Source organism: Bombina bombina, chromosome 2 (genome assembly GCF_027579735.1).
Source record: "Bombina bombina isolate aBomBom1 chromosome 2, aBomBom1.pri, whole genome shotgun sequence".
Lineage (NCBI taxonomy): Eukaryota > Metazoa > Chordata > Amphibia > Anura > Bombinatoridae > Bombina > Bombina bombina.
Genome location: NC_069500.1, coordinates 734,831,240 through 734,846,098, shown reverse-complemented (window position 1 = coordinate 734,846,098; position 14,859 = coordinate 734,831,240). Strand labels below are relative to the sequence as shown.

The 14,859-nt window shown below is 39.5% G+C and overlaps 1 protein-coding gene across 4 annotated transcripts in view; it reads right to left on the bottom strand.

Moving 5' to 3' along the window:
- Positions 1-2,401: 2,401 nt before the first annotated feature.
- C2H19orf25 (chromosome 2 C19orf25 homolog) overlaps positions 2,402-14,859 on the bottom strand; it is a 16,374-nt gene continuing 3,916 nt past the window's right edge. Inside the window, exons 1-4 of one of the 4 annotated variants that reach the window (XM_053700658.1) lie at positions 11,471-11,539; positions 7,096-7,259; positions 3,392-3,531; positions 2,402-3,309 (exon numbers count right to left, since the gene is read on the bottom strand). In XM_053700658.1, the coding sequence (XP_053556633.1) occupies positions 3,119-3,309; positions 3,392-3,521 (321 nt within the window). In that variant the 5' untranslated portion in view covers positions 3,522-3,531; positions 7,096-7,259; positions 11,471-11,539 and the 3' untranslated portion in view covers positions 2,402-3,118. Of the gene's footprint in view, positions 3,310-3,391; positions 3,532-7,095; positions 7,260-11,470; positions 11,540-14,859 lie in introns of those variants that run through there. The other 3 variants (XM_053700659.1, XM_053700660.1, XM_053700657.1) reach the window with 3 other exon arrangements.

Sequence of the window (14,859 nt, the reverse complement as noted above, 5' to 3'; positions counted from 1 at the left end):
AAAAAAAATACAGAAATAAACGTTTTTTTATCACAGTCAACTACAATCTCACAGCTCTGCTGTGAGTGATTACCTCCCTCAAAACAAGTTTTGAAGACCCCTGAGTTCTGTAGAGATGAACCGGATCATGCAGGGAAGACAATAAACTTCTGACTGAATTTTTTGATGCGTAGCAAAAGCGCCAAAAACGGCCCCTCCCCCTCACACACAACAGTGAGAGAGATCAGTAAACTGTCATAAATTAAATAAAACAACTGCCAAGTGGAAAAAAATAGTGCCCAAAATATTTTATTCACCCAGTACCTCAGAAATGAAACGATTTTACATGCCAGCAAAAAACGTTTAACATAAATTAAGTGTTATTAAAAAGCCTGTTGCTAGTCCCTGCAAATTAGGCTACAGTCTTATGCACACAGTATAATTCCAGTGAAGTGCCATTCCCCAGAATACTGAAGTGTAAAATATACATACATGACAGCCTGATACCAGTTGCTGCTACTGCATTTAAGGCTGAGTTTACATTATATCGGTATGGCAGAATTTTCTCATCAATTCCATTGTCAGAAAATAATAAGCTGCTACATACCTCTTTGCAGATTAATCTGCCCGCTGTCCCCTGATCTGAAGTTTACCTCTCCTCAGATGGCCGAGAAACAGCAATATGATCTTAACTACGCCGGCTAAAATCATAGTAAAAACTCAGGTAGATTCTTCTTCAAATTCTACCAGAGAAGGAATAACACACTCCAGTGCTATTATAAAATAACAAACTTTTGATTGAAGGTATAAAACTAAGTATAATCACCACAGTCCTCTCACACATCCTATCTAGTCGTTGGGTGCAAGAGAATGACTGGTAATGGCAGTTAGGGGAGGAGCTATATAGCAGCTCTGCTGGGTGAATCCTCTTGCACTTCCTGTTGGGGAGGAGTTAATATCCCATAAGTAATGGATGATCCGTGGACTGGATACACTTAACAAGAGAAACAAGTGCTGTTCAGTGTGCTGGACTTTCTTTTTCAAATAAAGATAGCAAGAGAACAAAGAAAAATTGATAATAGGAGTAAATTAGTAAGTTGCTTAAAATTGCATGCTCTATCTGAATTACAGAAGAAAAAAAAATTGGGTTCAGTATCCCTTTAAAGAGAAAATCTGCTCCAGAATTGTGACAACACTGTGATATTAATACACTTTTTACCTCTTTGATTACCTTGTTTCTAAGCCTCTGCATATTTTCCCCTTATCTCAGTCCTTTTGACAGACATGCATTTTAGCCAACCAGTGCTGACTCTTAAATAACTCCACGGGAGTGAGCATAATGTTATCTATAGGACACACATGAACTAACAGTGTCTAGCTGAAAATGCGCTGATATAAGAGGCAGTTCAACGACCTACCTAGGTTTAGCTTTTCACAAAGAATACCAAGAGAGCAAATTTGATCATGAAAATTGGAGTTTTTTAAAATTGCATGCCCTATCTGAAACATGAAAATTTAAATTTGACTAGACTGTCCCTTTAAGGATAAACAACAGAGTGCATTCAGCAGAGGGGGCAGTTACTAGTGGTGTTCCTGAGGGGTCAGAAATGGGGTCTGTTTTGTTTAACATATTTATCAACGATATCAGGGCTACGATGAAAATGTCTGTTAGCAGATAATACATGTTGTATTGGTGGATGTATTTGCAGAAGAAATAGTAAAAGTTCTTATGCTACATTACAGATCACTAGTTAGGCCTCATCTTGAGTATTCTGTGCAGTTCCGGAGGCCATATCTCCAGAAGCATAAAAAACAAACTGGAATATTTTCAAAAGGAGGACTACTAAAATGGCACATGGTTTAAAGAATAAAACTTACCAGGAAAGGCTGAATGATCTTAATATGTGTAACTTAGAGAATGTGAGTATTTTTCACAAAAACAACAATTCCAGAACAAGGGGCCATGATCTCAAGCTGATGAGAAGTAGGTTCAAGAATAATTTGCAGGCACTTCTTCACAGAAAGGGTGTTGATTCATGGAATTAACTTTCATTAAAGGTGGTATTTACAAACACTGTGGGGGACTTCAAGAATGCCTGGGTGAGCATAAGGCTATCTTACAAACTAAATAAGTTTACACTTTTCTTATCTGCCATCACAAATCTATACAAACATGGGTGTGCACATCAATCCACAGGAATACCTATGTTCAAGGTTTTCAGTATCAATGCCATTCTAAGCAATTAAGTCAGCTTTAGTTTACAATTCAGTGTAGCCGAGCATCCAATCAGTTCGGCTGTACCAGCATATATTTATTTTGATAAATTTTGTAACAGCAAACTCTGTGCCACACAAGTTACTTAGACGACTACTTTTTCATTTTAATACAAGCTACAAAAACAAACAGGCCTAATTAAAATGATTGGATATGGAAAGGTTTATTGGTATAATGTTCTTTTAATAATCTTACAAAACATGCGTTTTTAATTTTTAGTTAGGGGAATGCTCGGACCGTTTGCCATTTATAAATACAGATGTGTGGTTCATTCCATGTGTTTGATCAGTGTCTTGTCCGGAGCTTCATGCTATCTAAAAGCTTCTTTTCAAAGAACTTGCTCCTGTAGCTAAGGCTCGTTAGGCTCATTAACATGTCTGGTTTTTGTTCTTGTCCCACATCCACATAGACTGGTATAACTTTGGCACCTTCTTCATATACAAATTTCATCAAGTTCCACTCTGAGACACACTTAAACCAGGGATCTTGCAAGGACCGTGCAGAAAGAATAAGAAATGAAATCCTACTGTTTTGGATTACGCTGGTGGCAGCTGTAATGGCCTGTATCCCAGCCTGCTTATCACGGTGCTCAGCATAGCCATGATAACCATTGTGCTCTAAAAGCTCAGTCATTTCAGAGGCCACTGAATAATCCTCTGCACAGTGCCACACGGAAAAATCATAAACATAACGAGCTGCACACATGTCCAATAAGGATACCCACTTGATACGGGGAAGATAGTCTTTCTGACCCCAACAAAAAGCATGTTTTAGACTTATTTATTGTTCAGCAGATCTGTGATGATTCATCAAAAAGGAAACCAAAGCTTAAATTATTTCAGTCTCCTACCTGTATCTAGACATTTACATAGCTGCCTCTCTTAGCTTTACAATATCCTCTTCTAGAGTTTTGCCAGAACATCTTAGGGCATCACATTCTGCTTTAAGTTGAGTTTGTGCTTCTCTCAACTTGTTGTTCATTTCCACATATGAGCAGCTCTGGATATATTGCTTCTCCCTATCTGAGGAATCATCTGCAGGAATCTGTGGCTCTGCTAAAAGGAACCAATAGTTAGTAAAGTAATAACATTGCTAAAAGAGTATTACACCATATTGTCAGGAGTGAGGGCTTCTTACCATCACTAACATCACAGATAAACACTGGGTCAGAAGTTATAGCACCACGGACATCTTCCAAAATCTGCTCAATACTTGGTGGCTCTGGTCGAGATGGAAGGACAATGCGCTTCTTTGTTCTTGATGTCATTTCAAAAAACCTTCATAAGAGAAGCAAACATCCCCAATAGAGGAAGTAGCATTAATGATAAAAGTAGCAGCAATGCTTTCTGATATCTGTGTATGAGAAGAAGGATAAAAGGTATGTCTCCTGAGGTCCTTGTAATAGGAGGAGGTGAAAAGTACGTCATACTAGTGACATCTGTATATTTGGATGAGTAGAAGTACGAGTCCTGATATGTGTGCATCAGAAGGTGAGAGGTGCATTTTCTAATGCATGTATATTAGGTGGAGGGGAGTAGTGTGTCCTGATATGAGTTGGTCACTGGTATGTTTCATAATGTCTACCTAATTGCATATTAGGAGGACATGAGATACACAACTTGGCATCTGTCAGTAATATACATACAGAAGTTGTATCTTTCACAACCTAGTGATATATAGTTATTATGAGATGTCCCTGTCACCCTCTCCTAACATCCATCCATCACATCTTGTGATATCTGTATATTAGAAGGAGACAGTATCTTGAGATAAATGTATATTAGAGGACATGAGAGATACAACTTCTAATGTCTGTTTAGTAGGAGAAGATGCCAGGAAAATCTAGTGATGTCTGTATATTAGGAAATCAGAGGTATAACTCCCAATATACAGGCATCACTAGATGTGTCTCTCTCGTCCTTATAATATATAGTTATTATTTGATGTCTGTATATTAGGAAATCAGAGGTATAACTTCCAATATACAGGCATCACTAGATGTCCCTGGCATCTTCTCCTAATATACAGATATCACAAGTTGTGTCTCTCTCGTCCTCATAATATAGTTATTACGTGATGTCTGTATATTAGGAAAAGGTGACAAGGACAACACCAGATGCTTCTATATTAGAAGGAAGCGAGGGGTACATAACAAGTTTAACCTCTCACCACCTAATATACATACAAGATATCCTTGGCACCTCCTATTAATATATTGACAGTCACATCTTCTGATGTCTAAATATAAGGACGCAAGAGTTAAATCTTCTGATGTCTGTATATTAGGAGGAGGTGAGGGGAGTATCTTGTGATGTGTGTATTAAATTGAGAGTTAGTTTCATGATATGTCTTAAATGAAGTATGTAACCTGTTGTATGTGAAATACAAGGTGAGAGGTACATCATATTTACTGTAATAAAAAGGAGAGGTAGTGTCCGTATATCTGTAAATTAGGTGAGAAGTACAACTCCTGATATCTCTTAACTCTTCCTTACATACAGAGAGCCATCCTGATATCTATGTATTAAGAGAAGGAGCAAGGTAGTACCATGATGTGTCTGTTAAGAGAAATATGTAACATCATGTATGTGTTTTAGCATGCAGGTAAGTGTCCTAATGACTCAGTATTAGAAGTCAGTTAAAAGGTAAATATATAAGAGTGTGATAGGAGCATATGAGAGGTACATACACTGATATCCTTGTATTAAGAGGAAGTGACAGGTATATGTTATAATGTCTGTAATATGTATTAAGAAAATCAGTAACCTGACATTTGTGAATTAAGAGTAGATGTGAGGTACATGTCCTGCATTCTGTGTATAACAAGATGAGAATTATGTATCCTGCTGTCTGTATATGAGGAAGCGATGTGAGGTAAGTGTCCTGCTGTCTGTATATGAGGAAGCAATATGAGGTAAGTGTCCTGCTGTCTGTATATGAGGAAGCGATATGAGGTAAGTGTCCTGCTGTCTGTATATGAGGAAGCGATATGAGGTAAGTGTCCTGCTGTCTGTATATGAGGAAGCGATATGAGGTAAGTGTCCTGCTGTCTGTATATGAGGAAGCGATGAGAGGTAAGTGTCCTGCTGTCTGTATATGAGGAAGCGATGCGAGGTAAGTGTCCTGCTGTCTGTATATGAGGAAGCGATGTGAGGTAAGTGTCCTGCTGTCTGTATATGAGGAAGCAATGTGAGGTAAGTGTCCTGCTGTCTGTATATGAGGAAGCAATGTGAGGTAAGTGTCCTGCTGTCTGTATATGAGGAAGCGATGTGAGGTAAGTGTCCTGCTGTCTGTATATGAGGAAGCGATATGAGGTAAGTGTCCTGCTGTCTGTATATGAGGAAGCGATGAGAGGTAAGTGTCCTGCTGTCTGTATATGAGGAAGCGATGTGAGGTAAGTGTCCTGCTGTCTGTATATGAGGAAGCAATGTGAGGTAAGTGTCCTGCTGTCTGTATATGAGGAAGCGATGTGAGATAAGTGTCCTGCTGTCTGTATATGAGGAAGCGATGTGAGGTAAGTGTCCGGCTATCTGTATATGAAGAAGCGATGTGAGGTAAGTGTCCTGCTGTCTGTATATGAGGAAGCAATGTGAGGTAAGTGTCCTGCTGTCTGTATATGAGGAAGCGATGTGGAGGTAAGTGTGTCCCATTGTCTGTACATAAGCAGGAGGTGAGCGGTGTGTGTGTCCCGTTGTCTGTGCATAAGCAGGAGGTGAGCGGTGTGTGTGCCGTTGTCTGTGCATAAGCAGGAGGTGAGCGGTGTGTGTCCCGTTGTCTGTGCATAAGCAGGTGGTGAGCGGTGTGTGTCCTGTTGTCTGTGCATAAGCAGGTGGTGAGCGGTGTGTGTCCTGTTGTCTGTGCATAAGCAGGAGGTGAGCGGTGTGTGTCCTGTTGTCTGTGCATAAGCAGGTGGTGAGCGGTGTGTGTCCTGTTGTCTGTGCATAAGCAGGAGGTGAGCGGTGTGTGTCCTGTTGTCTGTGCATAAGCAGGAGGTGAGCGGTGTGTGTCCTGTTGTCTGTGCATAAGCAGGAGGTGAGCGGTGTGTGTCCTGTTGTCTGTGCATAAGCAGGAGGTGAGCGGTGTGTGTCCTGTTGTCTGTGCATAAGCAGGAGGTGAGCGGTGTGTGTCCTGTTGTCTGTGCATAAGCAGGAGGTGAGCGGTGTGTGTCCTGTTGTCTGTGCATAAGCAGGAGGTGAGCGGTGTGTGTCCTGTTGTCTGTGCATAAGCAGGAGGTGAGCGGTGTGTGTCCTGTTGTCTGTGCATAAGCAGGAGGTGAGCGGTGTATGTCCTGTTGTCTGTGCATTGGCAAGTGAGATGTACTTGTTCTGTTGTCTGTGCATAAGCAGGATGTAAGCTGTATGTGTGGCCTGTTGTCTGTGTATTAGCAAGAGGTGAGCTGTGTGCGTCCTGTTTTCTGTGTATAAGCAGAAGGTGGGCGGTGTGTGTCCTGTTGTCTGTTTATTAGCAAGAGGTGAGCGGTGTGTGTCCTGTTTTCTGTGTATAAGCAGGATGTGAGCGGTGTGTGTCCTGTTGTCTGTGCATTGGCAAGTGAAAGGTACCTGTTGTCTGCATATAAGCAGGAGGTGAGCGGTGTCCAGCCCCCCACCCCCCCGTTGTCTGTGTATAAGCAGGTGAGAGGGACCTATTCAGATGCATGTTTATAAAAAGTTAAGAGATATGTGTCATGATGTCTAGTAGAGAATCTGAAATACGTGTCCCTAAGCATGCGTTAGAGGTGCAAGGACCAGTGTTACAGTCAGCTCTCTTCAGTTACAAATACTCAGTCTATTCATCTCTAAGCTTCTTATTGTTATATATGAAAGCAACAGAGCAGCACTTACAGCAGCAAGGAGAAGCCAGTTTTAATGCAGCCAGCTGTAGCTCACACATCAGTTCCTGCAGCATTCACTCCCTGGTAATAACCCAGTCCCAGTGTGCACAGACTCCTCCTCTTCCTCTTTAACAGCTATGCATTTAAGGAGGATTAGATTGTTTGAAGCTTAGTCTATAACAAAAAGAACCATAAAGGGACTAACAAGATGTGTTTTAATGTTAAAAGGAAATAAAAGTCAAGGTAATAGTTTATTTTTTCACAAAGCATTTCTGCCTCATGTATTTATCAGGCCTGACAACTTTGCATTAATTTGTATGTCACAGAATTTGTCATCAAATAAATCTTCCATAATATACAAACTGGTTCCTTCTTGATATTTATTTGAGTTTAAGTAGAAGATTATTTTTAAGAAACTTACTATTTTAACTTAAAGGTAATTATTTTTTTAGAAACAGTCTGATCTTGGAACATCTGATAATTAATATTTTTTAATAATACATAAACCTTTGTATTATTTTTGTTTTAAAACTATTGATTCATACACATAATACTAATGTACGGCTAGATTACGAGTTTTGCGGTAAGAGCTGCTCGGTAATAACATGCAAGTTATTGCACCGCTCACTTCCCTACAGCGCTGGTATTACAGGTTTACAAAAACCCGGTGTTATCAGGCAAGAAGTGAGCGTAAAGCAAAATTGAGCTCCATACCGCACTCCAATACCAGCGCTGCTGAAAGCTGCGGTGAGCTGGTTTTACGTGTTCGTGCACGATTTCCCCATAGACATCAATGGGGAGAGCCGGTTGAAAAAAAGTCTAACACCTGCAAAAAAGCAGCATAAAGCTCCGTAACGCAGCCCCATTGATTCCTATGGGGAAAAAAAATGATGTTTACACCTAACACCCTAACATGAACCCCGAGTCTAAACACCCCTAATCTTACACTTATTAACCCCTAATCTGCCACCCCCGACATCGCCGACACCTACATTATATTTATTAACCCCTAATCTGCCACTCCGGACATCGCTGCCACTATAATAAACATATTAACCCCTAAACTGCCGCACTCCCGCATCACAAACACTAGTTAAATATTATTAACCCCTAATCTGCCACCCCTAACATCACCGCCACCTACCTACATTTATTAACCCCTAATCTGCCACACCCAACGTCGCCGCCACTATACTAAATTTATTAAGCCCTAAACCTAAGTCTAACCCTAACACCCCCTAACTTAAATATAATTGAAATAAATCTAAATAAAAATTCCTATCATTACCTAAATAATTCCTATTTAAAACTAAATACTTACCTGGAAAATAAACCCTAAGATAGCTACAATATAACTAATAGTTAAATTGCAGCTAGCTTAGGGTTTATTTTAATTTTACAGGTAAGTTTGTATTTATTTTAACTAGGTAGACTAGTTAGTAAATAGTTATTAACTATTTACTAACTGCCTAGCTAAAATAAATACAAACTTACCTGTAAAATAAAACCTAACCTGAGTTACACTAATACCTAACCTTACACTACAATTAAATAAATTACATGAATTAAATCCAATTAACTAAATTACAAAAAAAACAAAACACTAAATTACACAAAATAAAAAAATAAATTATCAGATATTTAAACTAATTACACCTAATCTAATAGCCCTATCAAAATAAAAAAGCCCCCCAAAATAAAAAAAAACCCTAGCCTAAACTAAACTACCAATAGCCCTTAAAAGGGCCTTTTGCGTGGTATTGCCCCAAAGAAATCAGCTCTTTTACCTGTAAAAAAAATACAAACAACCCCCAACAGTAAAACCCACCACCCACACAACCAACCCCCCAAATAAAATCCTAACTAAAAAAACCTAAGCTCCCCATTTCCCTGAAAAGGGCATTTGGATGGGCATTGCCCTTTAAAGCCCTAATCTAAAAATAAAACCCACCCAATAAACCCTTAAAAAAACCTAACACTAACCCCCAAAGATCCACTTACAGTTTTTGAAGACACGACATCCATCCTCAACGAATCTGGCAGAAGTCCTCAACGAAGCGGCAGAAGTCTTCATCCAACCGTGCAGAAGTCTTCATCCAGACGGCATCTTCTATCTTCATCTATCCGGCGCAGAGCAGGTCCATCTTCAAGACATCCGGAGCGGAGCATCCTCTTCTCTTGACGTCTAACGAAGAATGAAGGTTCCTTTAAGTGATGTCCTCCAAGATGGCGCCCCTTGAATTCCGATTGGCTGATAGAATTCTATCAGCCAATCGGAATTAAAGGTGAAAAAATCCTATTGGCTGATGCAATCAGCCAATAGGATTGAGCTTCAATCCTATTGGCTGATCCAGTCAGCCAATATGATTGACCTTGCATTCTATTGGCTGTTCCAATCAGTCAATAGAATGCAAGCTCTATTAAAGGAACCTTCATTTTTCGTTAGACGTCAAGAGAAGAGGATGCTCCGCGCCGGATGTCTTGAAGATGGACCTGCTCCGCGCCAGATGGATGAAGATAGAAGATGCTGTCTGGATGAAGACTTCTGCCCAGTTGCATGAAGACTTCTGCCGCTTAGTTGAGGACTTCTGCCGGCTTCGTTGAGGATGGATGTCGGGTCTTCAAAAACTGTAAGTGGATCTTCGGGGGTTAGTATTAGGTTTTTTTAAGGGTTTATTCGGTGGGTTTTATTTTTAGATTAGGGCTTTTGGGCGGAAAAAAAGCTAAATGCCCTTTTAAGGGTAATACCCATCCAAATGCCCTTTTCAGGGCAATGGAGAGCTTAGGTTTTTTTAGTTAGGATTTTATTTAGGGGGTTGGTTGTGTGGGTGGTGGGTTTTACTGTTGGGGGGTTGTTTGTATTTTTTTTTTTACAGGTAAAATAGCTGATTTCTTTGGGGCAATGCCCCGCAAAAAGGCCCTTTTAAGGGCTATTGGTAGTTTAGTTTAGGCTAGGGATTTTTTTTTATTTTGGGAGTTTTTTTTATTTTGATAAGGCTATTAGATTAGCTGTAATTAGTTTAAATATCTGATAATTTATTTTTTATTTTGTGTAATTTAGTGTTTGTTTGTTTTTTGTAATTTAGTTAATTGGATTTAATTAATGTAATTTATTTAATTTTAGTGTAAGGTTAGGTGTTAGTGTAAGACAGGTTAGGTTTTATTTAACAGGTACATTTTTATTTATTTTAGCTAGGTAGTTAGTAAATAGTTAATAACTATTTACTAACTAGTCTACCTAGTTAAAATAAATACAAACGTGCCTGTGAAATAAAAATAAAACCTAAGATAGCTACAATGTAACTATTAGTTATATTTTAGCTAGCTTAGGGTTTATTTTACAGGTAAGTATTTAGTTTTAAATAGGAATTATTTAGGTAATGATAGTAGGTTTTATTTAGATTTATTTTAAGTATATTTAAGTGGGGTGTTAGGGTTAGACTTAGGTTTAGGGGTTAATAAATTTAGTATAGTAGCGGCGACGTTGGGGGCGGCAGATTAGGGGTTGATAAATGTAGGTAGGTGGCAGCGATGTTAGGTGCGGCAGATTAGGGGTTAATAATATTTAAATAGTGTTTGTGATGCGGGAGTGCGGTGGTTTAGGGGTTAATATGTTTATTATAGTGGCAGCGATGTCCGGTGCGGCAGATTAGGGGTTAATAATTTTATTTTAGTATTTGCGATGCGGGAGGGCCTCGGTTTAGGGGTTAATAGGTAGTTTATGGGTGTTAGTGTACTTTAGTTATGAGTTTTATGCTACAGCTTTGTAGCGCAAAACTCATAACTACTGACTTTTAGTTTACGGTATCGATCTTGGCGGTATTGGGTGTACCGCTCACTTTTTGGCCTCCCAGGCAGACTCGTAATACCGGCGCAAAGGAAGTCCCATTGAAAAAGGACTTTTTGAAAGCTGTGGTAATTACGTTGCGTTACAGCCAAAAAAGTGTGCGGTGCCCCTAAACCTGCAAGACTCGTATTACCAGCGGTAGTGAAAAAGAGCCTTAACGCTGCTTTTTCACTCATACCGCAAAACTCGTAATATAGCCGTTACTAATCAAAATGTTAACTTCCATTGCAAAAAAATTAAATAAACTAAAATTGAAGTACCATTATATACTAAAAGATCGAATTGAAATATATTACTTTAATGAATATTTTTTTATTTTGTATATTGTACATTAATTCTGTATACTGTATAGGAATTGGCACAGTTTATTTAAGGTATTTTAATGTGACAGAATCACAATAGGTGTTAGATTAATGTAAACTTGCCGTAGGCCTGTGAGAGTGAATGGCGTGATCACATGGGAAAAGACTTGTAGAATGTGATTTTTCCATTTCATAGTATGATTTTATTGATGCATAATGTAATATGGAGAACAGACCTCAAATAGTGTGTCACACTATCTGTCATTCAAAAACGTATTTTATACACCAAGTGTGCCCTTGCTCTCAAGTGGTGAAATGAGGAAGTCCCTCTTCAATCCTGGAATCCTGTGTAAGACCAAAGCATGATGTAATAAAAAACAAACATTTATTAAAAACATGTCATTTAGACAAATACAAGCTCTTATCCTCCAACCCAGCCTGGGCCTTTTGTCTAACCCAGCCGGGGCTGTGCAATCCCTGTTCCTGCCTGTATCCTGCATCACTCAAGGATGCCACAATCAAGTATCCTGCCACAGTCAAAAGTACCGGCTTGTATCCTGTCACAAAGCCTTTCTGGTATCCTGCCACAGCCACAGAGCCTGCCTGGTATCCTACAACAGAGTCTGCCTGGTATCCTGCCACAGAGCCTGCCTGGTATCCTACAACAGAGTCTGCCTGGTATCCTGCCACAGAGCCTCCCTGGTATCCTACAACAGGGTCTGCCTGGTATCCTGCCACAGCTACATAGCCTGCCTGGTATCCTGCCACAGAGCCTGCCTGGTATCCTGCCAAACTAAGTTAAGTGCCTCTGGCCGCCCACGGCAGAACGCTATTTATTGATTTTAGCCAATACAATAGCATGCTAGCTATCTGGCATAATGCCAGCTGGCCCGCCCAGCTATTGGCTAAAATCACCTAAGTGATAAATAGCGTTCTGACGTGGACGGCCTGAGGTGCTCAGCACGGCGAATTCTACAGACATTCACTGCACTGGTAAATCCTAGAGTTTCAGAAATGCTAGGATTTACTATCACTTTAATTGTTTTTACTTAAAGTGATAGTAAATGTAACCATTTTGCAACACATATTTGATAACAGCTTGCTATTACAAATAAAACCGCTCCTTTTTTTTTTTTTTAAATCATTTCTTAAAATATTTTATTTTTTAACTTAGCTCGGCTTGTTCCTCCACCCCCTCATATACCCTGGTTTAGAGACAGTATGAGGTAGACAGTGGTCCCGTCCGCTCTCTATGTAGGGAGGAATGCACTCTACCGTGTCAGAGCAACCCACGCATACGCAATAGCTCTCTATCTGTTCCAATGTAAATAATGAATCATGAGATTCATTGTTTAGTTGTCGGAATGAAGCAGATGAGAGCTTTGATCACCTGTATATTTACATACAGTGAACGTGATTACCCTAGGTAAGCGCTGCAGTATTTAGATGACCCGCTGCAAACTATTGAGTCTCAGCACTTAGTGGGTTCCCATTTTGCAAAGCACATGCGCAAAGAATGCTTGTGCGTGTTTTCCTTGATGTCCCAACAAATAAACGCATGCACAGTTAGTAAAAGGGGCATATTGGAGTTAGGGATGGGCGCCAAATGGGGCATCTTCTCATTAGGTTTTCACTAAAACTTAACACAAAAAAAGATAGAGGCTGCATAGTGCTAAAAACTTTATTATAAGGCAAGTAATAAATAATTCATGAATAAAAGTTAGGCTAAATTTTGATCATTATTGTGATGCTTGATTGCAACTTACCAAAGTTTACCATCACTTTAATAACGCCACAGAATTAAGTTATTAAAAAGCACACAATTATACCAATCTAAATACACTTTGGTATTTCCTCTGCACACACACCAATGAGTTGTGTTTAGCTTGAGAAACTACATATTACATACATGCGTCCTTTACCAGTCCAAAGTCATTAAAGAGGTATGAAACATTGCTCATTTAGTAAAAACAAACATGGTAAATTAAAATAAAAAAAAAAAAAGACGCAAACAACTTAAAAATTTTCAATGTAGATTCAAAAGGGTACAAACAGACTCCGCACTTAGCTAGTTACAATATGGCTATTCTTATCCCCACAGTACAAGTATAGACAAATTCTAATACAAAGAGAAGACAGCGCTATACAGCAAATGTAACAAAATCGAGAAATAATTATATCATCCAAATCGTCTATTGCTAAACTTTAAAATATATAGAAATTATATAGAACGTTTCTAAAATACTGTCTTTAACAGAACTTTGTAATGCTCGTGGGATACTCCTCTATCAGACCGAACTCATCCAGTAGTCTTGTTATCCCGGCGTCGAGCCGGAAAGATAGGGAATATCCCAGAGCAGAGAAAGTTAGCAAGATGAGGAAAGCAGCACTCACCACAGACAGGGTAGTCTTCAGCGGCAATGGTAGAGTAGTCCAAGGTAAACAACTAAAATGGTCAGGTAGGCAGGGTTTGGCAACGGTAAAGCAGTCCAAGGGCAAACCACTAGAATGGTCAGGCAGGCAGGGTTTGGCAACGGTAAAGCAGTCCAAGGTCAAACCACTAGAATAGGCAGGCAGGCATGGTTTGGCAACAGAGAGGCAATCCAGAATAATAGGGGTTAATAGTCAGAATAGTCAGACAAGCAGAGTTCAGCAGCAGAGTATTAGTCCAGCAATTTAGGGGTTAAACAGGTAGAGTAGTCAGACAAGCAGAGTTCAGCAGCAGTATATCAATCCAGCAATTCAGGGGTATAACAGGCAGAGTAGTCAGACAGGCAGGGTTCAAACACAATAAGGTAATATAGCAGTAACGATCTATGACATCCAGGAGCACACAAAGTAACACCCATACTTGGGCAGTGATAGATCGTTTTGAATAGGCTTACATAGGTGCAGGATTCGCGCCACAGACGTCCGGACCGCCATTAGTGAGAGAGGAGCCGCACGCATCCAGACCCAACACAGCCCCTGGCAACAAGCAATGAAGGAGACGCTGCGCCCCTAGCAATGGTTATAGTGGTGCGTCGTGACAAACTTATCACATATGGTTACCCAATACAATTATTGTCAAATATATAATTAGTAGAGAAGATCTGTTCTCGAAAAGGTTAAAAACTGGAAAAAAAATAGAATAGAAAATAATATATGAAATAAAATTCTCAATGTAGCAAGTGCCATCAGGAAGGTAAAAGAGCTCACACGTTGGTAACTTATGTTGCTTTCTGCCTCTTCTGAGCATGGGCAAAACTGACTCCCTGTTTAGTATTTACTGAATAGTAAACCAACTCATGTTTCTCTATATGTTTTATGACATCAAGCTAGATATGCTTTCCTGTAGAGACCCCAGCCCCCTTGGAGATCTGTGACAGGAGGTAAAGGACACTGTAAAAAATAAATAAAAGGTAAAATCCTTTTAAAATGATAATACATATTGCAATTATTTTTGTTAAGTATAACTCACTGCTTTTATTACAATAATTAAACAGATTCTTTCATATACCTTTAATGTGCAAAAAAATAATATAAGGCTCCATATCCCTATATGGATAAGGAGTTTTATTCTGCACATTAAGGACTTTGCCCTGGTAATGTGTGCAGGTATATTTTCCACCTGTCTGTTTTCTTA